This window comes from Fusarium sambucinum, chromosome II (assembly GCF_050947815.1).
Source record: "Fusarium sambucinum isolate potato_lamoka chromosome II, whole genome shotgun sequence".
Lineage (NCBI taxonomy): Eukaryota > Fungi > Ascomycota > Sordariomycetes > Hypocreales > Nectriaceae > Fusarium > Fusarium sambucinum.
Genome location: NC_139293.1, coordinates 6,265,195 through 6,290,339, shown reverse-complemented (window position 1 = coordinate 6,290,339; position 25,145 = coordinate 6,265,195). Strand labels below are relative to the sequence as shown.

General features: G+C 49.0%; 10 protein-coding genes across 10 annotated transcripts; 6 read left to right on the top strand and 4 right to left on the bottom strand.

Annotated features, from left to right (window-relative positions):
• Positions 1-259: 259 nt before the first annotated feature.
• On the top strand, positions 260-4,110 carry FSST1_009039 (uncharacterized protein; the record flags this gene model as incomplete). The annotated part of the gene is made up of 10 exons (XM_083225978.1): positions 260-392; positions 852-885; positions 942-1,022; positions 1,071-1,259; positions 1,314-1,443; positions 1,504-1,594; positions 1,642-1,829; positions 1,882-2,122; positions 2,170-2,237; positions 2,296-4,110. 10 exons carry the CDS (start codon positions 260-262, stop codon positions 4,108-4,110), a joined length of 2,970 nt encoding a protein of 989 aa, XP_083085000.1.
• A 1,130-nt stretch (positions 4,111-5,240) lies between these two features.
• Positions 5,241-7,565, top strand: FSST1_009038 (uncharacterized protein; the record flags this gene model as incomplete). Its single annotated transcript, XM_083225977.1, has 5 exons — positions 5,241-5,302; positions 5,352-5,431; positions 5,499-5,531; positions 6,123-6,467; positions 6,517-7,565. The coding sequence occupies 5 exons, from the start codon at positions 5,241-5,243 to the stop codon at positions 7,563-7,565; spliced, it is 1,569 nt and encodes a 522-aa protein (XP_083084999.1).
• A 478-nt stretch (positions 7,566-8,043) lies between these two features.
• Positions 8,044-9,079, bottom strand: FSST1_009037 (uncharacterized protein; the record flags this gene model as incomplete). Its single annotated transcript, XM_083225976.1, has 2 exons — positions 8,044-8,735; positions 8,848-9,079. The coding sequence occupies 2 exons, from the start codon at positions 9,077-9,079 to the stop codon at positions 8,044-8,046; spliced, it is 924 nt and encodes a 307-aa protein (XP_083084998.1).
• Positions 9,080-9,539: 460 nt separating this feature from the next.
• FSST1_009036 (complex I intermediate-associated protein 30-domain-containing protein) lies at positions 9,540-10,378 on the top strand (the record flags this gene model as incomplete). The annotated part of the gene is made up of 2 exons (XM_083225974.1): positions 9,540-9,618; positions 9,666-10,378. 2 exons carry the CDS (start codon positions 9,540-9,542, stop codon positions 10,376-10,378), a joined length of 792 nt encoding a protein of 263 aa, XP_083084997.1.
• Positions 10,379-10,550: 172 nt separating this feature from the next.
• On the bottom strand, positions 10,551-13,009 carry FSST1_009035 (anaphase promoting complex subunit 5; the record flags this gene model as incomplete). Its single annotated transcript, XM_083225973.1, has 3 exons — positions 10,551-12,054; positions 12,106-12,199; positions 12,247-13,009. The coding sequence occupies 3 exons, from the start codon at positions 13,007-13,009 to the stop codon at positions 10,551-10,553; spliced, it is 2,361 nt and encodes a 786-aa protein (XP_083084996.1).
• Positions 13,010-13,916: 907 nt separating this feature from the next.
• On the bottom strand, positions 13,917-14,683 carry FSST1_009034 (cytochrome c oxidase subunit VIa; the record flags this gene model as incomplete). The annotated part of the gene is made up of 5 exons (XM_083225972.1): positions 13,917-13,962; positions 14,105-14,112; positions 14,167-14,326; positions 14,449-14,473; positions 14,542-14,683. The coding sequence occupies 5 exons, from the start codon at positions 14,681-14,683 to the stop codon at positions 13,917-13,919; spliced, it is 381 nt and encodes a 126-aa protein (XP_083084995.1).
• Positions 14,684-15,185: 502 nt separating this feature from the next.
• On the top strand, positions 15,186-17,405 carry FSST1_009033 (exodeoxyribonuclease III; the record flags this gene model as incomplete). Its single annotated transcript, XM_083225971.1, has 6 exons — positions 15,186-15,213; positions 15,263-15,275; positions 15,325-15,370; positions 15,427-15,559; positions 15,604-17,172; positions 17,293-17,405. 6 exons carry the CDS (start codon positions 15,186-15,188, stop codon positions 17,403-17,405), a joined length of 1,902 nt encoding a protein of 633 aa, XP_083084994.1.
• A 763-nt stretch (positions 17,406-18,168) lies between these two features.
• Positions 18,169-18,919, bottom strand: FSST1_009032 (mating type 1-2-1 protein; the record flags this gene model as incomplete). Its single annotated transcript, XM_083225970.1, has 4 exons — positions 18,169-18,320; positions 18,369-18,524; positions 18,577-18,701; positions 18,747-18,919. 4 exons carry the CDS (start codon positions 18,917-18,919, stop codon positions 18,169-18,171), a joined length of 606 nt encoding a protein of 201 aa, XP_083084993.1.
• Positions 18,920-19,361: 442 nt separating this feature from the next.
• On the top strand, positions 19,362-20,951 carry FSST1_009031 (uncharacterized protein; the record flags this gene model as incomplete). Its single annotated transcript, XM_083225969.1, has 5 exons — positions 19,362-19,515; positions 19,566-20,494; positions 20,543-20,653; positions 20,700-20,753; positions 20,817-20,951. 5 exons carry the CDS (start codon positions 19,362-19,364, stop codon positions 20,949-20,951), a joined length of 1,383 nt encoding a protein of 460 aa, XP_083084992.1.
• Positions 20,952-21,510: 559 nt separating this feature from the next.
• On the top strand, positions 21,511-22,714 carry FSST1_009030 (uncharacterized protein; the record flags this gene model as incomplete). Its single annotated transcript, XM_083225968.1, has 3 exons — positions 21,511-21,712; positions 21,762-22,607; positions 22,662-22,714. The coding sequence occupies 3 exons, from the start codon at positions 21,511-21,513 to the stop codon at positions 22,712-22,714; spliced, it is 1,101 nt and encodes a 366-aa protein (XP_083084991.1).
• Positions 22,715-25,145: the final 2,431 nt, after the last annotated feature.

The window sequence follows — 25,145 nt, the reverse complement described above, 5'->3', positions numbered from 1 at the left end:
TTGGGCCAGTGGGGGGTTTCTTTACACAAAACAACACCCCAAAACCAAGGTAAATATTTCTTGCTCTTCCTCGCCTGCACCCACCCCCCTCTTCTTCTTCCTCCTCTTCCATCCCTCTTAACCCAAAGCTGACATCACATCCTCGCCGCTCACCAGCCGCTACCATTACTATCCTGCCGACGCTACTATCCTGCCGACGCTACTATCCTGCCGCTGCTACTCCTCTTCTGCCGTCGACATCCCTCCCGACGACATCAACATGTCGTCGCCTTCTGAATATCGCCGCCCACACCAGCCGGCGACTTCAAACCGGCAGCTGAGGCATGCCTTCGCGGAGTTTGGCATCGACACCTCCGATTTTGAAACACAGTCAGATGCTGGCTCACCCAGGGGTAAGTGACCGTCTCCTACTTCCACTGTTTCCTCTCCTCCTGTTGCTTTTTATCCTCCTTCCTTTCTCATGTTATTTATTTGTTATTCTCTTCCGCTTCTTCTACCATTCCTAGCTTTCCTTGATCCATGTTACGAACTCTCCCATTGAATTTTGTGCCCATTGTTCTCTCGTCTATTGCCTTATTTCATATCTGCGAGCGCAGACCATCAGAACACCAAGTTCATTCAGCCTGAAATGCCTTTCCATTTCTTTCAAAGACCCGTTCATTAGGGTTTGGATGACGAGACAGGCATATGATCTCAAACTACTGTCGGTTTCACCGAGCTATCCGACTAGATACGTCTCAGTCGCAGCTTTTGCTTCCTTTCAACATCAACCCCCCTAAGAAGTCCATGTCTCTCAACCGTCATTCTTGCCATACAATATAATTCAAGGATGATCAGCTAATACACTTCAGGCTCGCCCTCTCGACCTCTCTCCAACGCTAAAAGGTATGTTTTATTTTATAGTTGTCTTCCATCTCACCCTTACTAACAAAACTTCACAGTCTCCCTACCCTCACCAAGGCGGCTTATGACTCGCTTGAGTTCAACCAGAACTATGATGACGGTGTCCAGCCGTACTGGGGGTTTGTTTAATCAAGCTTTAGTTAAGAAAGAATTGCTAACTCCACCAGAAATCTCTCCTCCGACGTTGATCACAATGGGGAAGCTGAAGTAACCCCTTTCCACGACCTCGCACAATACGGCGAATCTCAAGTTCAGACCGGTGCCACCAACGAAACCCCTCGACCCTTTACCAGATCTCGAAGGACATTTGATGCCCAGGCCGTTTATCCCGCTGAGGCTTGTCTCTTCGTTGCCAAGTATGTATCCCATTTACATATAAGATATATTCACCTACTAACCTATTCTGGAAGTCTTGCTCAGAACTTTGATGATCTTAGTATCGAAAAAGACCTCACTCGATTTTTTGGTCAATACGGAACTGTCTTTATCAAAGTGAAGCGTGATCAACGACTCATGCCTTACGCCTTTGCTCAGTTCACCGTAAGCTATCTATGAATTTCTGTCAAGTTGTGTTGTACATATAGTTAACTCCTTATCCAGGAACGCAAGCATGCCGACTTTGCTTTACAGAATGCAGGTGGAAAAGAAATCATGGGCCGCTATCTTCGCTTGGAAAAGTGCGGAGGAAACTGTATGATATTTCCTCACAACATCGACCCGTTGCTAACTGTCCTTCAGTATCCTACATCATCTTCCGCAAGAACAAACGTGCAGTTCAATATGACGAGGCCCACAGCATCTTCTCCCGATATGGCAAGATTGCCAAGATTGAGACTCTGGACTATAAAATTCAAATCAAGCTCAATGTGCCTCCATCCATGATGGTGCAGTATGAGAAATTCGATCCTAAGCGAGACGTCATCAAAGTAAGTGAAGTTATTGAGAGTTCGGGGAAGAAGATTTCTGACGACCTCTTAGTCTTTCGGCTCTTCTGATGTCTTCTTCATTATGTTGTACGACCCTAAGATCGCTCAAGATCCTTCCGAACGTGCTCCAGGCGATCGAACTTTCATGGAACAGTATGATAAGAATCGTCGCTCAATCTTCATGGGCAGCTTACCTCCTCATACCAACGAACATTTAGTTCACAGAGTGGCCTCCCTTTGTGGAAATGTCACTGCAATTGACCTCAGGGTTATCCCTGATATCAATGGTGGCCGTAAGAAACACAAACCCTTCATCTGACTACTTAACTGACTGTTTTAGCGCCTAATGTCTATGCCTTTGTCGAATTCGAGCGTCCCAATGCCCCTGACGAGGCCGTGCGTCAGTTCGTAAGTCTTACAACTCCTTGGTTTCCTCAACTCTTGACTTACCAACTTATGCTTTTAGAACGGGACACAAGTTGAGGGTTCTATCTTGAAAGTTGAGCGAAGGCGAACCAGGCCTACTCGTGATGCGCGAAGCTATTCAAACTCGCTGGCGATGCGACCACTGCCATTAGTGCCGCCTCTACGTCCTTACCGTGCAGCTTCTATAGCTCTCGCGCTCGCGGATGAGCAAAAGGATCATCGCGTTACAGACCCTATGGCAATGGCACTTGTCCCACATCAGTCGAACGACAGCCGTGTAGGACCAATGGCTGCCATGCCCACTCACTACCAAGGCCAGCATAGCCGCTTAGGATCGATCACTGCTGTACCCGCCCATCTTCAAAACCAGCATGGCCTTTCAGGATCCATGGCTGCTGCACTCACTCACCACGAAGAACAGGATAGCCGTTCCGTATCAATGGCTGTCGATGGACTTACGGTCAATCAAAGTAGCCACAACCGCATGGAGTCGACTGAAGAAATTTCCCCTCCTCCTCAGGACGTCAACACAATGCTAGTTCAACCCGAACAACTCAACTCGCAACGTGTGCTCCTTTCTCCCAACAAGATGCTCCAGTTCGGTGCTGGTGAGTTAGATGAGTACACTCCCATTAACTCGCCCGACAAAGTCAGTGGCCCCAATGCTACCGGAAACAATGTTCACTGGGGACAATCGCAATTCATTGACGCCTCTCCCGTGTACTTGTCTCCTACAGGATCGTCTCCTATTCACCACGAACCCAATGACGTCCAGGTCAAATCCTTTGCGGAGCGCTTAGCTACCGGACGCTCTATGTCTTACGCGTTTTCGCCGGCTGCTCAGCATGCAGTAGACCGATGCGAAATGGCTATGGAGGAGAAGGACAGTGGCGTTGTCAAAGGGCACCGTCGCGGTCCTTCTGCCCTCTACCCAGTCGCACCAGTCCTAGATCTTGAGGTCTCAGAAAGTGATGGATCCAACGAGTGGCGAACTACTGGCACCACAGAGGAGGAAGAGGGCTTTAAGGAGAAAAAGGCAAAGAGCAGGAAGAAACTCCGACGCGGCTGCCTGTCCGAACAAAACCTGAAGCGAAACGAACTTGCCGATTCCCAGCTCAACAAAGACCACAAGTCAGAGGAGAACCTCAAAGTGAAGAAGAGAGTTTCCTTCAGAAAGGAGGCATCTGTCATCAACAATAGCCCTGAGCCAGTTCGCGAGACACCTATTCGCCAAGCGCCCATTCACTCTCCCTATATTGGGCCTGCTTTACAGGCACAACTGATGCCACCACCACCGCCTCCTCTCCCTGGCGGCCTTGTATATGTAGCTGTTCCTTACGAGTCTGTTGCCGCGCAGTTGAGCACTCCACACTTTTACGGCTATCCGTCTCACCAACATGAGGTTCAGTATCAGGCCCATCCACAAGTCTACCAGGAGCATCCTCAGGCTCGCTACCAGGCTCAAAACCAGACCTTCTACGGCGAGAGCGCTCGCACTATTTACCGAGCCCAACCCCAGGTCGCCTTCCAGGAAAGTATCCAAGCACCGTACCCAGGATATGCTCAAGCACCGTACCCAGGATATGCTCAAGCACCCTATGGCGAGTATGCCCCAATGTACCAGAACCATCAGGTTCAGTACCAAGGCCCCCATCATGTCGATCTTCAAGGTCGCCGTTATGCCTCATATGCTCACCCTCAGGAGTACCGCGAACCACCCCTACAGTCTCACTATGCCGCCTACAATAACATGGCTTCTTCTAGCAACGTCTACATGCCCCGTGCTCCCGCCGAGTCTCCCCACCAGAGACGACAGCGTATTGAAGCGGAACGATACCGTCGCTACAACGCCTAATTTTGACCACAGCAAGTATGGTCACGTCGGGTGAGTATCTCGACCAGCCTTCGATTGACATCTCAATCAACGCCATCTCTCTTTCGGCCTTTACATTTTGACGTCCTGATTTCACGATATTTCGGACCCTTTGATCGACGCATTTTCGATCCAGTTTGTATGCACGTATGTATATTCACCCGCGTTCATTTCAGCATCAGTTCTTCAGTTCAGCAACATCAATCCCGTCAGCATTTCTTGGCACTCCGCTTTCCCAATATCAACCTGTCAGCATACCAGCACAAGTCCACCTAGCGGTGATGATGCTGAGCCTAGTTTTCATTTGTCTTTCTCAGAAATTATTTCCCGGCCTTATAGTTTGGGCTTCCTCGACCGTCCCCAGCACCAGTCATTGAGCCTAGCAGCTTAGGCTCGCTCAGCTCGGTTCGGCATCTTTTCTTTTTGGTCAACGCCCCCTCCAGCACATGTTGGCACAGTTGCCAAACAGACAGACCTTCCTGCCCAGAGACAGACATTAAATCTAACAGACAGATGTTGTTTGGTGCCATAATGGCACATCAGGTTGGGAGATCTGGCTAGAGGCAAGGGGATAAATAAAATTGTATATAAAAACACAAAAAAAAAAAAAAGAGAATAATATTCTCACTAAAGGGTTTTTACCCACCAAAATTTGTGTTCCTTGTTTATCAACATTGTGATGTGATGTGTGATGCCTACTCTTACTATTGACCAAGAGCAATAAAAGGACCGAAATGGCCATATGATATGATGTGTCTTTGTATCGTCGGCCGATCAGTTATCGTGAGGGATGGATCAGTCATCACATCAGGCGGTTTATAATGAAATGACCCCCACTCTCTGATGGAACGAAAAGACAAGCATTAATGGCCTGGAAGTGTTGGCCAAGAGTCCTCTTTACAGTTAATTTGGCGGTAGGGTGTAACTCGATCGGGAATAGAACATGTTCTTTCTTAAACGCTAAATAAATAATCAGTCTAGACCTAGCGCGACTTTTATTTTATTTATTGCCTTAGACAACAGTTTTTATCCTTACTCCTCTCCCTTTTCTTCGATATTTTCGTCAAACGACGTTCCCATCTTGAAACGACATAAACTATAAGTCTCACGCAATGGGCTTCCCATCCTTCGCAGCGTCAAACGCTGTCATATACGTCACTTATGGCGCTTTCCTGTTCGTGATCCTAAACTCGCTTATGATCAAAGCTGACAGTTCAAAACAGAATGATGGGAACTGGAATCGCTTGGAAGATGAGAAATCAGTCCAAGGCCGACTTTCTTTCAGGCAACGGAACTCAGACGGGTCAGAAATCCCAGCATCTCACTCATCGTATCCCATCTCAAGACCACTGGCTGACCACCACAAACAGCCTTTCCTCTGGCCCTTAACTTCATCGCTTCCGGTGAGTAGAGCTATTCGAGCTCTCACTACAGTACTCCGGAGCGGTAGCAATTGCAAACGCAACAGCAAAATGACAGCAAAGACTTGCCTAGTCATATAGAAGGCGGCTGTGATGACTCGGAAGAGTTCCATCTAGCCTGATACTTCTCATGGTCGAGTATACCAATCAAGAATGAACGATCAGGTTCGTACATTGAATAAAAAGATCTTCCTCTTCTCCCCCCTCTTTCAAAAACCCCCGAGTTTGCCTCGGAACTCTGTTGCTACTAACCCTTTCCTACGCTCAGTTGAGAGAATACTCTCTTCTGAGCATGGCTCACTCGAACCTGCTCCAGAGAGGCAATCTCGGGAGGCTGGGGGGAGAGGATGCGGCTCACTACGGGCGCTGAGTTGATGTATCGCCGGGATCCAACCTCAGAACACTTGTGTAACACATGTGTCTTCTGGGGAGATCCTGGCGTACGACGACAAAGCTGAGATTGTACCGTAAATACTCGATCAAGTTAATGCTTGCGTGGGAAAAGTGTTGCCGCTCCAATTCCATCCCCTGCCCCCACCCACCAAACGTTGGAATGACAACTGACTATTGTAGCACTCGGTTCCGGTATTCTCTTCTCGTACCCCGAGCTGGCCACAATCTCTGGTGTGCAGGGCATGATGGTGTACGCTCTTGCGTCAGCGCTTCCTATGCTCATCTTTGGTTACCTTGGTCCCATCATCCGACGCCGATGCCCCGAAGGCTTCGTTCTCACTGAGTGGACTCGGCAGCGATACGGCGTTATCACTATGTTGTACTTGAGCTTCATGTCGATGGTAACGCTGTTCCTATACATGGTCTCCGAGCTCTCGGCTATCGGCCAGGTGGTTCAAGCCTTGACCGGCCTCGACCCCCTTCCGGTCATGATTGTTCAATGTGCTATCACGACAATCTATACCTGTAGGTTTTCCTGATCATGCAGTGTTGAACTCCCATCTAACTTTGTAAGCTCTTGGTGGATTTAGGATCTCCTTTATTACAGATGTTGTCCAAGGTACCATGGTTATTGGCCTTGTTATCATCGCTGCCATCACTATCGGTGCCAAGACTGAGATCCAGCGACCTCTCATCGACGAGTCTGGCCTCACCAAGCCCAACCTTCTCGGCTGGCAGCTTCTCTACATCCTTCCTGTTGCCGTTCTGACCAATGACTTCTTCCTTTCGTCTTTCTGGCTGCGAACCTTTGCTTCCAAGACTGACAAAGACCTCAGAATTGGAACCACTATTGCCACAATTGTCATCCTGTGTGTTCTTACACTCGTTGGTTCCACGGGTCTCATCGCTGTTTGGTCGGGAGCCTTGCCTCTTGAAGACAGTGCTGGTTCTGGCTCAGTTGCCTTCTTCGTCCTTCTCGAGACTCTCCCCAGCTGGGTCGTTGGCATCGTTCTCGTCATGGTCGTAACCATGAGCACAGCTGCCTTTGACAGTCTTCAGTCCGCCATGGTCTCGTCAGGCTCCAACGATCTCTTCCGCAACAAGCTTAACATCTGGTACATCCGAGCCATTGTGGTGCTCATCATCATTCCCGTCATTGCCATTGCTCTCAAGGCCCCATCTGTTCTTCAAATTTGGCTCATCACCGATCTCATCTCTGCTGCCACCATTCCCGTCCTTGTCATCGGTCTCGTTGACAGGTTCTACTGGTGGCACGGCTTTGAGGTTGTTGTAGGTGGTCTTGGTGGTATTCTGACCGTCTTCATCTTCGGTTGTGTCTACTACGGAAACGCCCAGGAGGCTGGAGAACTCCTCCTTGTGCAGAAGGGTCTGTACGGCAATGATTGGAGTGCATTTGGCGCATTTGTCGCTGCACCTGTTGGCAGTCTCCTTTGGGGCTTGGGGGCTATGGTTGTCCGCATCACTTTCCAGTACGTGTATGCCAAGGTTCGCGGACATCGCTTTGATGCTCTGGACCGTCCCCTGGATCTCCGTCCCGCGAGCAGGGAGGATGATACCCCTTCTGAGAATCTTGTGTCTCAGACCGCAGGCAAGTTCTTCTAAACGAAGTTTGAACAGATGCCGTTGGATTCTGTTTCACGATTACGAAGTGGCATGCGATTTATAGTCATCGGTGCAGTCTTGATCCCATGTTTGGGATATGTGAAAAGTATATTTAGTTTGGTCAAATTGTTACTCATTAGTAAAGCTCTGTTGAGCCTCGAATTTAAGTTGTTTTTGCGCATAACTATGCTGTTCTTCGTTGTGACATTTGCCATGTTTGTCAAACTCAACTTTACTTAAGATACAGTAGTTAATGAGCTGCTAGGGATTAGAGTACAAAGCCCAATGAACCCTCTTCGCAAAGGTAAATTATTCAAAATTGAATTGGAGATATTTTGCAAACATCCGTTCGCCGACCCCAATGCTATTTTATAGTACATTTATGCTCCTCGTACAATATACACTGTCGTTTTACACATTTGCCCCTTTCTCAGCTCACTCATAGTAAGCACCCATCACTAGAGACAATTTGATCCCTTTATTTCAGAGGACCTTTCCACCCAGCGCGCTGGGCCTGCTCTCGCATAATCCAATCTTGCTCTTCTTGGTATGACTCAAGCGTTGTGGCAGGGACAGTGCCCCAGATTCGCCATGGTGTGGCCTGGAATGTCTTCTCGCTGACCTGCCTTGAGAGCACCACGTACTCCAGCTTGTCCTGCACCTTTGTGCTGCCAGGAATGAGTTGGCCGGAAGGCTTCTTGTACTTTGCGACACGCTGCGTTGAGGAAATTGCGATAACGGCCTGTTCTGTGCAGTTGTCCTTGTCGTGGGGGTTGATGTTGTGAACCTGGTGTGCTACCACGCGGGGATAGAACAATGACTTGTTGAGCTTGAGAAGCTCAAATGTGACACGCTCGCCAGCGTTACGACGATCGATGGCAGCAGTGAGCTTCTTTCCGAATTGACCAAGGCATAGGTTGTTGATGGTGGACTTGTCTCCAGCAGCAAACGCCCCAAGCATCTCCATGTACATATTCTTCGCTGTGGGCGCAATCTTGCCACGACCGATCTTCCACTTAGGCCGTGTTGTCCAACCAGGCATGGACTTGAGCTTGAATTGGAGGAGGGAAAGGAATTCGATTCCCCATTGGCGGAATCGGTACCATGTGTAGTTTAGAGCGCTGGAGAGGCTGGAGGGGTATCGTGAGAGAGGGAGAGGGACGAATGTGCCTATTCCACGGTTAGCTCTTCTCTGTTGTTGGAGTACCAAATGAAGCTATATCAATTGGCGTATGTGACGGTCAAGAAGTTTGTCAATTCCTCCCGTGCATCTTCCACTCACCAGGAAACAATGGGCCGCCGCCAGACTTGAAGTACTCGTCATTGGCCTTCTTCTGAATCGCCGACATGGACTCAACATCGGTCCTCTTGGAGTCCTTTGTAGCCGTCCTTCGCATCTCTCGCAACATCCTCTCCCTTGAGGGCATCGATATGTATCGGCATTGTACCCTCGTCGCCCCGAGAACGCTCTGTCGCAAGATGGCTGGGCGCAGAGCCATTACTGAGGAAGACATTGGCGGACCTATGTTTTACGTTTTTTTCGTCTAAACCGAAATGTCGAAACGCTCAGAAAAGGTATGGATAGACACCCGGTAGTTACCGGCGGCGCAGGGTCATAATCGAGCTCGAGCTGGCTTCGACCATCATAACCTGCTGCCATTGAAGAATTTCATGGGTTCTGGGCCGATGACGGAACAATTAAATGCCGAGGGACGCACAGGGTGGTGCGAAACATCACACTATGCACATGGTATCAGGTGCCAACTTAAATGTTCCTTACGGGCAGAGCCTCAACACCACGCTTGTTGACAGCCCATTCCACGAGCAAAGGCTCACTACCACAGCTTTAGCTGCTCTTACGACTAAACCTCATGTTCTTCGATTCCCGGTGAGCCAATTGGGCTCCACGAAAGCTTGCGACAGCTTGGACATCGAATCCAAATTCTACCGAACCACCAAAATAAATCGCCCATCATGAGGATCACGCATACGCTCTTATCGAGAAGCTTTTTTGGCCGAAGCGTGGACGAGCTGAAGAGGCGCACGCGAATAGGTATATTCTGGTTGTCCTCGAGTAAGACCCAAAGCTAACCATTGCAGCTGTGAGCTTCGAGGCTATCAAAGGCGCTACACAGCCCAAGCCGCTATACGATTTTAACGCCCCCGAAAGCGTTCGCGACTGCATTGTCATGTCTGACAAAACCATTGGCGGTTTCTCAAAAAGTAACTTTGACTTCCACAAGTCTACCGAGTCGAATACTAGTTCAAAGGCACCCTCCGCCTATGCCCGCTTCCACGGCAACATCTCTACCCGCCTTCCCGATGACCGTCCCAACATCCAGCGTACAGGCTTCGCTGGCTTCCGATCTCCTGACCAAAGACCTACAATGTTTGGTCGTTCAATGTGGGATATTGACCCTTACATCTACCTCGCCCTGCGCGTCAAATCCGATGGCCGCAGTTACTTCGTCAATGTGCAGACAGAGAGTGTTGAGCCCTCAGACCTGCACCAACATCGACTGTTTCCGAAACGACCGGGTCACTGGGAAACTGTGCTGATCAAATGGAACGACTTTGTTAGAACAAACCATGGCTTCGTCGTGGAGCCGCAGACTGAAATGTTGCGACAGAAGGTACTGACTGTTGGTGTTGGGCTGACAGACCGCGTTGATGGTCCTTTTGAGCTTTGTATTGAAAGAGCCTGGGCCACGAACGACGCAAGTGAGGCTGACATAATAGAAGAACCTCAAGCTTCGGCTATCTCAGAAGGAGGTGAACTGAGGAATAAAAAGGGTGAAAGGGTGCGGTGGTAGATCCTAGCCGTAGAAAAATGCGATATTGCCCATGTATTTATAGACTTTATGCCCTTGGATGAGCCTCTATGGACTGACTGATATATTGTTGGTCTTTGTGCAAACAAAGGCATAGCAAGTTCTAATTTTGTTGCGTTGGTAGATGTGTATTTATGCCTGCAGCCATCAAGCGTTAACCTTCGAGACTGAGTGATTCAGCAGTCTTCTTGAGTGAGACGTACGCCGCAGCGTAGTCTGCTGCCAATTTTAGATCCCCCGTCAACTTCATGATCATAGCCTTCTTCGCCATCATTTGACATTGCATGTTGATGTCTTCGATACTTGAGTAATGGTCAAAAGATTTCTGTATAGCAGCGAGAGCCTTGGTCATGTATTCCGTTCGTTTCGATGACCTGGGCTCGCATTTTCCAGCAAGTCCCATATTGGCATCAGCGAGATAACTGTAAAGCTGAGCTGCCAGGCTTGCGGTCTCACACTCTAAAGAGCGAGGAATGATAGCCAGCAAGAGTTGAGAAGCGGCCTCGAATTCTCCCAGCGAAATCAGAATGTTCGACACAGATCCGATCGCCTGCCAGAGACAAGGAATGAGACGAGCTCCCCACGAAATGCTTGCAGCTCGCAGAGCAGTTGTGAATCCCCTCTGCGGCCGGCCACACTTGTCGAGAAGAGAGGCTTTGAGTAGTAGGAGTTTGACTCGAAGAACGACATCCTTCTTCTCGTCTTGGAGTTGCGACATCATGTCATCGACCTTGGAAAAAGCTGCTTGCAGGTCTCCCCGACGAGTAAGATAGTCGATGTGTAGAGTATCGACCAAAAACGCCATGTCAGGTTCGAGGTCATCCATCTTAGACTGTAGGATCTGAGATAGCAGTCTCTCAGCTCCTTCCAGGTTGTTATGATGTAGGTCTCTCTTGAGCTTGGTGATTCCTCGATACTTGTGCCAGTATTGGCTTGGTTTCCAGGACCGTAAAGAGTTTTCTTCCAATTGATCCAATTTTCTTAATGCTTCATCATAACGACCACGCAATGCTAGTAAAAGAGCAAGGCGGCAAGTAAGCTTAAGCTCATCGTCGAATATGGCGTTGCGGGCATGGCATCTCAGGAAGACCTCGCAAGTAGCGGACGAAAGAGTCGATAGCCCAAGTCTATCCCATAGAGCCGAGGTGAGCGAGAAATGAGAGCCAAACATATTCTTCATGTTCCTCTCGACTATGATGTGCGAGCTTCGGACTATAGACTCAAACGCTGTGGCCACACTGTCGCCGTTGAGAAGTCCGAGTTTGGCTTCGCTGAGCAGAACCGAGCTCCACAACGTCCACATGCCTGTCTCCTTGGCCTTGACTCTGAGAAAGGCCAAGCTTTCTTTGCCCGTACCAAGCATACTGTTAGATTCCAGCTTCTGGACAAGGTCGGGATGTGCGCGACCAAAGTGAAAGAGCCAGTTCAAGGCAAAGTTGAGACATGTCATGTCGCGGTTTTCTCGGGCTGTCGAAACGGTTTCGAGCATGGCAGCCACTGCTTCTTTGTGGCAGCCAAAGTCGGCTTGCAGGACAGCAAGATTCATCAGGGCGTACTGGTAAAACAGACGGTCTCGATTCTGCATAGTGTAGTCGAAGTATCTGTGAAGATAATCGAATGCAGTGGGATAATCCCCAGCTCTCCATGAGTCGAGAAACCTGTCTACTGTTAGAGATCATGGAAACTGTATGTGGCAACTGCCGGCTTACTTGAGGTAGTGTGTCAGACTGGGGACAAGGTAACTATCATTGAGTAGGTCGTGAAACTGATGGCGGATCTCGAGAGGTACTCTGTTGCCAAATTCTGGCCGAATTAGCATCTATGAACAAATACATTCGCGGGTCTCTTACTCTGCATCTGCTCGATCTGGAATTCCAGGAGACTCTCAATGTCGTCGGTGCTCACGGGGAGTGACCCGCTCTGGTCTCCTGTGAGCATGTCGCCATAAGCCACTGAAGCCAACGCCATGACACTCTGGTGATCCCAGTCCTCTTGTTCACCCATCAGAAGAACGTTGTCAAAACTCAGTCGCCCAAATCCGGGGATTTTGCGCTTCAGATAAGAGGCAGTTGGTTGTCGATATCGTACAAAGTTTTTCCACAACTCTGTACAGTCGTGAAATTGTAGTCGTTGGTATTCAAGTCTTGCTCTCCGTACGAATGTTCCAAAAGGAGAGTTTGGGGAGAGCTTGATGCCTTCCTCCTCTTCTACGGGCTGGCCCAATTCAGCCAGTCTCTTTCGCTCCTCCTTTGTCTTGGCCAGCATCCCAGACAAGTTGTCAAAGAAGTTGTGGAGCGCATCTAAGGAGTTGATATCCCAAAGCTTGCCGAGGAACTGGTCCCATAATCTTCGTCCAGGCATACCCATCAGAAAAGGGTAGCTTCCGAGGAGTTTTTCGAAATCTTTGATGCTGATGACGAGCCCGACAGTGCGCTCTGCTTTGCTCCATCTCTCAGACTGGTCGGCAGAAGCTTTTGAAGGAATGTGGTCCATGAGATGAGAAGTGACAAAAGACAGCACAGGTAAGATAGCATCACTCGGCGCGGCGTCTTCAACATAGAGCTCTACGAGGGCGAGAAGGCCGATTTTGGCCGGGTTGAGATATCGAGCCATGATTTCAAGCCATGAATCAAAATACTTTAGGGAGGGGAAATTTCCGAGGAAGAAAGATGATATGGAGTGATATGTCCAGAGGCAAGCGACGTTCTTTCTACACGGCACCCAAACGCGCCTGCCCAAAAGTTAATCAGATGCCCGGACGATCGCTCTTGCCAAAGATACAAGCTACCTCTAGCTAACAATTACCTCGTTGAGATCAGGTTTGTCTGATCTTCTTCGGGAATGAAATCCCAGTAAAATGGTATTTTAATTGCTTGACCACTTACGGGTGGCGCGTCTGTACTGATGTTGTTGTTAAGGGGGGTCATTGTTTAAGTGGGGCTTGTCCAGCTCGACGCTTGAAGTGAGATGACACAATCCCCTCAGTTGGTGGGGGGCTGCATCACGATGACAATACTAACATTAGACAATTTTAGACAAGTTTAAGGGGGCATTTAGAGGATATTTAGAAGAATTTATGATGAGACCGAGGTAAAACGTAGCATAAATAAGATAAACCTTTGACGGTACTTGTCACATTTTAGAAAATAAATAATAGCCATTTAGACTAGACAACTCATAAACTAAGGAGGATTTTTGAATATATTTAGATGACGTTAGATAAAAATTAGACGAGGTAGGCCAGTATATGGTGAGAGACAGGAAGTAGAGGTTCCGGAGTGTATGACAGAAACTCAAAGATGAGCAGACAAATCCGATGGCAGATACAAGGCTCTATCCATACGATTTAACACACTACCAGGTTTGCCTTATTTTAGTTCACACATTAACTCAGAGTCCAACACTTCAACAATCAGTCAATTCGAGTCTAGGGAACATGTACGAAGCATCTCCAGAGGGAGTAGTCCATAAAGGAGCGATCCAGCAATTGTCCAACGTATGAGCTATCAACAGATCATACTTAGGCGACCTTGTCCTTGTTGTGGTAGTTAACCTCGTCGTTCCAGCTATACAATGTTAGTACGTAATCTCTCAGGACTGTAGAGCAATAAAGTTTCAAGCTCAGTAGTCTGAAGCTGGTATCCTAGCTTATTATAGCTTTACTAGAGCTACTCAGGCTTCTTCAACTATAATGATGTCACAACTTACAAGAGAGTCTACGATAATGTTAGTAACGTACAAATCAGCTAGGAGTTTCCAACCAGACTCACCTTATCTCCGTCACCCCACTGGTAGTTCTTGGAACGGATGTTCTGGTAGGGGTACTCGGTGCGCTCCTCCAGAGGGGGCATGTGAGACCAGTGCTCCCAATGCTCGCTCCAGAGCCAGTAGGCGTTGGCACCGGCGGCAATAAGGCAGGGGGCGACACCACTTTAATCATGTTAGCCATTGCTATCCCAACTCGTCGCCACAATCACGTCGTCTCCAACATTCGATGCTCCGGATTCGATGCCGGGTTCGTAATTCGCTCAAAGGATCGAGTTCGGACGTACTAGAGGGAGATCTTCTTCCAGAGTTCTGTCCATCGTCAGCAGCCATACTTTATGCCTCCAATTGACCCAATTCGGCGTCGTCGATTGACTCACCAGTGGTACCAGCAGCGTGCTCCTTGATGTGCTGACGCTCCTTGATGAACTCGTTTTGTGTGCTGGCAAATCGGCGCTGAGCGGGAGCGCGAAGCTGGGCGGTAGCGCGCGTGGCAGCGCGGGTGAATCGGACGGCGGACATCGTGGACGTGATTGTTCGCTCTGACGGTTGATGAGTCTAGGCAAGTTTGTGATCAGGTCATTCTTGGACGAGCTCGGTTAGAACCGCCAATGAAAGCTGCCTCAATTGTAAGGTACCAATTTCCAGCCGGAGTTTTCACGCACGTGACCTCGTGCTGGGGGCGCGCTGTTGCACGCTCAACACCACGCGGTGGAGCTCTGCGTCATTGCAAGGATCGCGGCATCTTATATGGAGTGTCTTGCTGTTTAGGGAGCAACACTCAATATAGGCAGGCTCAAATCTTCTATACTTTGCATTACTTCTGTTTCAAAGCTTCCAGATACTGTAAATTTCCTCAATCTCCCAATTTCTGCCTCTTCCCTCTCATAGCGAATCCTTCCACACTTCGACTCATGACCACAAGATAATCAGTATTCCGAAATGAGTCGTGAGGCTCTCACGACATTCGCGTCTGCTCACCTGTGACAATTTTCATTGATCTCAAATATTCGTATCTGGAATCATGGCATTTCGACTTACCACCTGGAATGGTGAGTTCACCCACTTCTTATGAGACCCTTGCACTAACAACTTCTACAGTCAACGGCATCAGGTTTGTCACAGTGAATCACAGTCAAAGTAGGATACTAAGGAAGCCTCAGGAATCCATTCGGTTATCAACCTTGGAGGGATAAGAGAACCTTTCAAGTAAGCTTCTTCCTCTCACACCCTACACCTGATTCCTTCCACTCACCTCCAATCAGGCTATGTTCGATATCCTAGAAGCGGATATTATTGTTATGCAGGAGACTAAGATCCAACAAAAAGACTTACGCGATGACATGGTTCTCATCCCAGGGTGGGATGTTTTCTTCAGCTTGCCGAAGCACAAGAAAGGCAAGACGCTCCCTCTTCTTAAAAGCATCTTCTAACACTCCCAGGATACTCTGGCGTCGCCATCTACACACGCAACTCTACATGTGCTCCTATACGAGCTGAAGAAGGAATCACCGGCATCTTGACTCTTCCAAAGTCCACGACTAGATACCGCGATCTCCCAGACGACCAACAGATCGGTGGCTATCCTCGACCTGGTCAGCTCGACGGCATCGTCGACGAAGCAACTCTGGACTCAGAGGGTCGCTGTGTCATCCTTGAGTTTCCAGGTTTTGTACTCCTTGGGGTTTACAGTCCTGCAAACCGTGATGAAACCCGCGACGATTTTCGAATCGGTTTCCTCCAAGCACTTGATGTGCGGATACGAAACCTAGTCGCTGCAGGGAAGCAAGTCGTTCTCACAGGCGACTTGAACATTGTTCGCTCCGAGGTTGATTCGACCAATGTCGCGGAGACGCTTCGCAAAGGAAATCTCGACCTGAGCGAATGGATGAGCATGCCTGCGCGGCGCATCTTCAACCAACTCATCTTTGAAGGGAGTGTACTCGGTGGCAGAGACCAAAGTCGCAAAGATCCTGTTCTTTGGGATTTGTGTCGCTGCTTTCACCCCGAGCGAGCTGGCATGAATACCTGCTGGGATACCAAGCGCAACACACGCCCCGCCAATAACGGAAGTCGGATCGACTACGTCTTATGTAGCGACGGTATCAAGACCTGGTTCAACTTCTCCAACATTCAGGAGGGCTTGATGGGATCTGATCATTGTCCTGTCTTTGCCACTTTCTCCGATACAGTGATGGTACAGGGCGAGGAACGTGCTTTACCGGAAATGATGAACCCACCTGGCATGTTTCAAGGCGAGCGGCGCCTTCGAGATTGGAATACGAGGGATCTGCTTCCTTTGTCTGCAAAGCTGATGCCAGATTTTGACCGACGTCGGAGCATCCGCGACATGTTCACAAAGAAAGCTACCTCAGCCGCCCCTCCACAAGAACCTGCAAATCCAGGCGCTGCTGCAAAATTTTTAATGGATGGGGATGGCAGCGCTGAAGAAATCAAAGAGACGTCGGATAGAGCTACAGAGCCTCGAGCCAGCACTCCACTTACACTAAAGCCGGATGAGACTCCTGGTCTAACCAAACAATCCATCTCTCCACTGAATGCTAAAAGACCTGGATATGCCACCGGCACGACTAGCCGGCCACTCAAGAAGGCCAAGTCTTCGATAGGTGCCAAAGATCCCAAGAGCAAGGTGGCGCCCGGTCAACGCACGCTACAAGGGTTCTTCAAGCCCAAAGCGCCAGCGGCTCAACATGACAGGTCGGGACGAGTGGAGGCAAGTTCTATTCCCTCCCCGACAAAGAAACCAACAGCCTCGACAAGAGGAATAACCAGTCCGCAACAAACAAACACCCCAGAAGCTATGTTCACAGAACGGTCACCGCTCAGGGTCTCTCATCGCGGAAACGGGCCCGACTCTCCTGACAGAGTGTTCGACCCAATAGAAGCCAAGGAGTCATGGTCCAAGTTGCTGGGAAAGAGGGTTGCACCAAGATGCGAACATGACGAACCCTGCATAAGCCTTACTACCAAGAAACCGGGAGTCAATTGTGGTACGTCTCACAACGGCAACTGATCCAACGTTCATGCGGTGGCGTTCCCGTTGCACAACGCCGTGGCTGCAATGTTGGCTACATACAACATCAAGCCTTGAAAGCTAATTCTATCGACAGGTCGTTCCTTTTACATTTGCCCGCGTCCACTGGGACCGTCAGGAGAGAAGGAGAGGAACTCGGAGTGGCGTTGCGGTACATTCATCTGGAGCAGTGATTGGGGTGGTTCTTGAGTGAACCGTTGACGTGAGCATTTCATTCGCTGGATGTACTGAACACATACACAATTGGATAAACTATGGGTCGTAGTCTTGAGGGAGCATGATTATGTTTAGGTTGTTCATGGTAACTGAGTAGTCCCGTACGCACATAATTATACTCGTATAAGAGTAGGGTAGTAGTCAAGTGTATAGAAGACCGAGAGCAATAGAAGAGAGGTCATAATAGAACATGTTCAGGCAGTACAACATGGTTTCCACTAGTGTTGTGATTTTGAACCCAAGGTAGACATTTCACAAGTGACATGGTAAAAGAGCGAGAGTCCAGTGATTGGCCTTAATTAATTTCCACCATAAGACAACATAGATCGTTGTCAATAGGCTAGGTATCTATGTATCTAGCCAGCCATTAATATTAAGAACGACCTTTTTGCCATAAATCAGTGCAACAGTAAACATAACAAGTGCGTTACAAGCTGTGCTACCATCGTGTCGCTTGTTGTTCCTTATTCCGATTTGCTTCAGACCCAGAAGACTCTTCATGTGAAGAATCAGAGCAACAACGTGTAACGACGATCCGAATTAACAGCTAGAAACTCGGAGGTCAAGCTGCTTGCAGCCCACTATAGGTATCATCAAATCCATGAGCACAGTATCACCCCATGTGCATGTCCACGATTGCCATTATGCAACAGCACGATATGCGCCTAATGGTTGATATGAGTGTTTCTTGAACAACGATCTTATTACCATTGTCTGGCTCAGATCAACGCACATTTCAAAGCTGTTGGTTGTTACGTCGTCCGTTTGTAGAGTACTTGTATCCAGGATAAAGCCGTTTGTGATCGGCGCCTTCCTGCTCGGCCAATCGCTGCCAGTAAGCCTGAGTCTCGGGAGTCTCACGGTTCCACATAGTAGAAATAATCCTGGCTATATTTCATATCAGCACAGTATTTTCTTATGGCAGATACTACTTACAGAGCTCTCCCGCTGTGAGTCCTTCGTGCTCGGCGATGATTTGTTGTGACTTGGCTTGGCGGTATAGCATCCAACTGTTTCTGGGACGTGGAATCCGTTGTCCGCCCTCACTAACAGCCGGATCTTCTTCAGAAACTTTCGCTGGAGTAGATCGATCTTTCAACATGTCAAAATTATACCTCCTGAATTGGTATTTGAGGTAACATACCACGAGTGAAACAGTATCTCCCGTAAGTTGAGGTGTCGGCAAAAATGTCCTTTGGAACTGGGCAAAGTCGATACTTCTTTCGGGCTTCATCGTGAAACACCTTCACAGGCTGTTGGACACGGCGGCTGCGACGGTTAGCTTGGTTCATCTTTTTTGAGGCAGTAAGTTACCTCAAATTGTCTGCAACACGATTCACGAGGGTCATCGATGCAGTTTCGGGGACGAAAACGTGGATATCAGCTTGCGACCGACTGTAGACCATGGTGATTGGGACCTCGGCTTCAGGGGGCATGAAAACTCCCAAAGGGCCCTGGAGAAGACCCCTTTGTGGGTTTCGAGACATCTTGGTAAATGTTACCGTGTTCTAGAGCTTGCTTATGTGTTTGGATTTTTCAAGTAGTGGTTGGGAGTTGGATTGCGGAGTGTATACAGGAAGACTTTCGAGAGCAAGCTTGGTAGCGTGATGAAGAATGAGGGGGGCGGTTCAGTTGTAAACTGGAGTTAAACAATATCAAAATCAAGCCTAATGTTTGGCCCTTTACATGAACAATACCTTGTTGCCTAGGTACCCGCCTGCAGTGAGTTGGATTTAATTTCTGTTTGTTTGTTACGTAACTTGGTGTCCTCGACGGCAAATGATTCACTGATTCACTGTCACCTGGCGACAGTGCCTGATGTTATTCTCCCCAAAATCTTTGGTCTGAATCTCTCGTCCGTTAGGTTCCTGGCAACCCAAGTAGTTTTCCTTCCAACTAACCTAGTTCTTTCACCACCCGCCTGCGACCATGGATACTTCCTTCAGCTTCACCCCTCTGTGGGAGGAGAAAGCAATCATCTACAAGCCTGAGGCAGCTCTCCGTGCTCTGGATGACAAGATCTATGGCATCATCCTGAAGTCTGATCTCTTGCCCAAGAGCGGCGAGGTCTTCCTCACACCCGGTAAGCTGTATTGTGCAGTCAATCTTGAATATCTGCTGATAGGCCCTTAGAGGTCTTGCGCATAGTCTCCGCCGTCGCGAAACACATGCTACTGAACCTTGGTATCGATAACGAAGTTCTTAGCAAGATCCGGACCACTGCTGTCAAATTGGTCCCAGGTCGCAGCACGTTCTATCTCATCGATGCGTGCCTTGTGTCTTGGTATGTTCAGGCTGTGGATGTCATCTTCGCTCATAACGAAGCCCGCCGCTTCGTTTCCAGACCCAACATGCCATCTGCTTGGATCGGGGGCTATACCAACGAACGACCTATGGCCAACCTGGGCTTTATGAGCATGCTTGCAGGAACCCGAGATGCAAGCATGCCTGAGCATCCTAAGCTTCGTGCAGCCGCCCTCGTGTCGAAGGCCACAGTATCGGTTCTATACACTGCTTATACTGTTGGGCCTCATCTCAAAGACTTTCCTTGGGACAGACTCGAACGTATGCCGGTCCTTCCAGCCGTTGATCTTTATCTCAAGGTCTTCATCTCCAGTTGCGGCAGCATCTACAGTAACAAGCCGGCCATCGCACCTCCCCCTGCTTTTGAGTACAGTGTTACTCAAGACGATGTCAAGATATCCAAATGTGGCAGCAAGCTCATGATCAAGACACACGGAGATGAGATCTGGCATGCAGCTCCCAAATGGCATCCCTACATCAAGCTTCCCGGGTCCCCATGGAACAACTTTATCAGAAACCGCAAACAAGCCATCTTTTTGGAAGACTCAGGCTATTCCAACTATTGTGAGTCCGAGTCGGCAGATTCTGGGTCCGAGTCTGGGTCTCCTTCTGGGTTCGCACCCGAGCCTGAGAAGGCCGAGTCGGAGCATTCTGAGTCGGACGAAGTAACCATCAAGTACAAGCTTCCAAGCTCAGTCCTCACTATCTTCCGAGAATTCGAGGACAAATATTCCACCGCCAGGGAAGAGTTGGACTTGGTAAGAATACTGAGCACATATTCTTGAAGCAGAGCTAACGTTATTTAGAACCACCCACGCAGTCGACGTGTTCTTTCGGAGCGCGCAACTATCCGTCAGTACAACCGGTTCGCTCGTCTTTCAGGTCGTACGTATGCGAAGGAGTGCCCGGATGATGCTGTATGTGACGTTCTTCCTCTATCACTCCAATAGCTAACCCAACCAGTCTGCTGTTTATCTGACTGATGTCAACGAGGATTTTCTGTACTATTCTCCTGTGGTAAGTGATCTGCTGGTCAAAGTCCTCGGTTTCGTTCTCAGATTCTAATTTTATATTTATCAGATCCAAAAACCCCGTGCAGATGCAGCTGGAAATCTTGGTCTCCCTTTCATGTCTACTGCAGTTCACTCTGTGGGGATTCACGATGACCCTGAGGAGCCGGATGATGGTTTCTTCATTATGACTTATAAGCAGTAGTCGTCTAGTACTTGGGAATGGGTTGTAAGGGTAGCTCTATACGCCGCATTCATGTATATACCTATGTAGGCAGCAGTGGGTTCTGATTACTTTACGCCAAATCGACCTTAGTGATGCTGTTTTCTACACTTCTGTAGAATAATACTATTCGGCCTTACTACCTACCTCGCTATATTATGATCTTACCCAGTTAAGGCCACTTATGGTCTCTAGCAGTTCCAGCCAGTGTAAAGCGGCGTGTTAGGTTGTTGGCCATTTCGAATCGCGCTAGGCAGTGCCTCGCAACTGTCAAATCGCTTGCCACTTTTTGGCACTGCCAGCCAGCAGTTAATGTACCCCACTGGGCTGTTTGTTGCCAAGGAATTTGTTTACACTCCGTTGCTCTACACGCCACTCCAATCTATCATCCACCCCCTTCCCTCCCACACTCAGTAAAGCCCACCCACCAACTTCTCATATCTTGGACTTTAAATTCATCTCTTTCTCTTGCCCTTACCACGGGTTTTTTCCTCCTTCAAATTCAAGGAAACTCTTGCCTCGTACCCCTTCGCAATTCGACATGAGCGACTACAAGAACCAACTCCTCCAGGCCATCCAGAACTGTTCTCAGGAACGCCTGGACGCCGCTATGGAGAATCCCTCCATGATGAGAGAAATTCTCGACGTTTGTGGTCCTGAGCTCGCCGCTTCCCTCGCTGCCTCCATCGGGGATCCAGGTCAGCGCGCCAAGCGCCCTCTGAATGGCTTCATGGCCTTTCGAAGTAAGTTAACATACAGTTTCATTCCCGAAAACATACTCACCGTCTCAAGCCTACTACATGAAGCTGTTTCCCGACGCTCAGCAGAAGAATGCTTCCGGCTTTTTGACTCAACTCTGGGCCAAGGACCCTCATCGAAACAAATGGGCCCTGATTGCCAAGGTCTACTCCTTCATTCGAGACCATGTCGGCAAGGCCAAATGCAACTTGACTGCATTTCTCAGCGTTGCATGCCCCATGATGAAGATCTTGGAGCCTGTCAAATACTTTCAGACTCTCGGCTGGCAGGTCAATCGTGACAACTATGGCAACATGGTCCTCAGCCAGGATGTCACTGTTATGTCGGAGAACATGGGATTGATCCAGGATCTTGAGCACCCCACCACCGAGATCGATCTGCTTACAGATGTTCTTGTCGCTGGCTACTTTCCTGAGTATTCTCAGCACCTGCAAGTTCTGATGTGGACTTCGCAGAACGGCATCATGACCCCTGCTGGTACTTTCGCTGGCGACGCTGTCGATGGTGTCGGGGAACAGCTCTACGATCCTGTCCCAACCACCACTGAGAAGGCTGAGTTCGTCGAATTGGTTCACAACAATGCATGTGAGGCTGCTCAAGATCTTTTCGGCCCTGAGTACGATGCCGATTTCTTCCAGAGCCGATTTGTTCACTCTTGGGAAGTGGATGATCTCGCCAGCTTTCAGAATGTCCAGATTTCCATCGCTGATGAGCCCATGCCTTCGAACACTCTCTACGACTTCAACCAACTCCCTGGAAACATTCCTCAGGTTCGCGAGCTCACCATCGACACCTCTTTGGATGCTGGTATCATGGATATCACCAGCGCTTGGTCTGTCGACAAGGCCATGTTTGACCGAGTAAACCGAGAGCGCCAGGGTAAGTCTCAACAACATTTCAAAAAGACTTGAGCGTGGTCTAACACAACGGCAGCACACGAGGATTCCAACAAGGCTATCGGTGGCGGCTTCCTCGCCAACTTTTAATCTTGGGATCCATGATCGATCATGATTCGGCACAACAAGGCAGGTTGTCGGGTGGGAATGAACTATTTGCGATGATACCCAGTTGTCGAGGGCACCCGCATCAGGCTGGCGAGGTCTACGTTGATGATTTAGGTTTACTATAAAGTAGTATAATGAAATAATACACACCCTTCATTAGTCTTTGCTGCAGTCTTCACGTCCGAGGTCCAAATTGTGTTTAGCACGGCGCATTCTCCAGTGGGGCGGAACGGAGTGTTTTGACAGCTAGGGGCGTGGGACACTAGTCACTTGGCGATCGTCAGGATCTGAGGACATGGATGTTGATGAGCCTGTTAGCCTGGCCCTGTCGTTGGCCCACTGTGACACTACCGTGATTTTACTGGCCTGATTTCACCTACCAAGGTATGTACTTTCATGTTTCTGCTTTGAGCTATACATGGACTAGGTTACCTATCATGTTGAAGTGCATATTCTGATAGGCTCATGAGCCTTGAACCTGGACGTTCCAGACACCACCATAATGTTGCAGTAGGCACACATGTTTGATCAAATTCTGTCGTCCCTTGCGCTCAAACGCACTCCACTCTAAACCCTTCTGCTACGGGCAGCTGACCTTTTTTTTATCTTACTGGCGCTGGCAGTTGAACGCCGGTGCAGCCGTTTCCTTCTTGTCGCTCGGCAACTAACTGACCGCTGCCTAGAAGTAAGTAAACACCAAGGTGCACTGCTCATGAGCCTACAAAGAACAGAAAAGTACGTACCTACTTACCTGACAGCCCGATTTCCTGTGAGCACAGACCGATGAGCAGACCCCTACTAGTCTAACCTGTTACGGCAAGGTGGATCAGTGGAGGAACAAGTAAGTCCAGACCCCTACAAGCAAATGTGACAAAAATGGTCCAGCACAGGGTTTCCATGCATGGGGTAGACTATTCAGGTATGGGTATGCATGTCAAAGACCCGATACCAGCGAGTTGCTCAGCTGATGGCTTGAGTGTACAGCATCTAACAAATGTCTTGAATGCGGCACCAATACACATCTATTCCATATATTAGTTACACTGCCATCATCATATGTTTTTTCCCACAAAGTCCATAGGAATTGACAGTTTAGACGCTAGGTCAATCGTCACCAGTTCTCCAGGCTCGCTATCCTCGCCCACTTGAGTGACGTTCCTGGTCCGTGATCCCTCCTCAGCCCTACTCTCCAACATCCAAGAGGTCTAAGACGGAAATAGCATGGATGTATGAAAGGGTTGTATCAAGTAACTCGACGCACCAGGGACCGGGCTAACAGACATAGTTGGGCCTTGTGGCCTTGGCATGTTTGCTGCCCATGTCTCAGTGGCCAGACTACCTGGTACGGCGTGACCGACCAGGCTTTCTATCAAGACATATTTCACCTGCCCTCTTTGAGAAGGCCAAGCTTGCCAAGGTATGGATGAACCATAGGCCTTCGGTCTCCGGTCTCCCTGAGTAAAGGGCTAACCATCCCGAAGGCTTGCTTTAGAGCATGTCTTGGTCCCGCATGTAAAGTACTGCACAGTACAGCATTGCGATCCCGTCGTCTAGTGAGCGTTATGGCCTACCTTGCGGTGGTCGCTCTACCACTTCAGAAGCGTTCGTCATCTTGAAACCACCAGCCATCGTCTGTTTCGTTGCATCTGCGCGAGCGCGAGTTCTCTCCATACAGCCGACGTCAGCCACCAACGCTAAAATTGATGCTCTACCGGACATGGCTTGTCTACATGGGTCAGGAACATAGAACATGGCTGGCGCTGTCTACGTCGTCTGCATGGAAAAAGAAACGAGACAGAAATGCAATTTGACAGTTCCGGCTACATCGAAGGGTCGCGGAGCCGGACACAACCATCATCCAGCTCAAGGCGTCATCAGACTCAGATTCTCGATGGAAGTCAACGCTTCAGATGTTATGTGCATACAAAGATCCCAGGTCAATTCCAGCAATTGAGGGAATAAGGGAGTCCAGGTATGTACAGAAGATCCAAGAATTCGGAAAGCGTATAACCCACTGGCCTATCCCATTCCTGTCTAGCATGTCACTATTCCCCGTCATGGTCTCAGACCGGACACTTTTCTTTAAGCTGTCAGATTTAGACTTCCGGCACTGTACGAACGATTTACGGTTACGGTTACGGGCAGTCCGTCTCTGAGCTTATTGCTACTGTAATTCAGTAGCTCGCGTTACTACTCGCGTCGCGAAAGAAAGCGTTCTGGGTATCCCTTTGCCAAGTCCCATGCGAAACATCTTGTCAACTTTATGTCAACACTCTGCAAGGGCTGAACTTTGTCTCTGCGTTTGCGTTTCATCCTTTCTTCCAGACTGCAAGGGGTTCTTTTAATTGGTTCTTGAGGTGAGGCCAAGAACGGCACTGGGGTTTAATTACACTACAGCTGGATGGTGGATGAT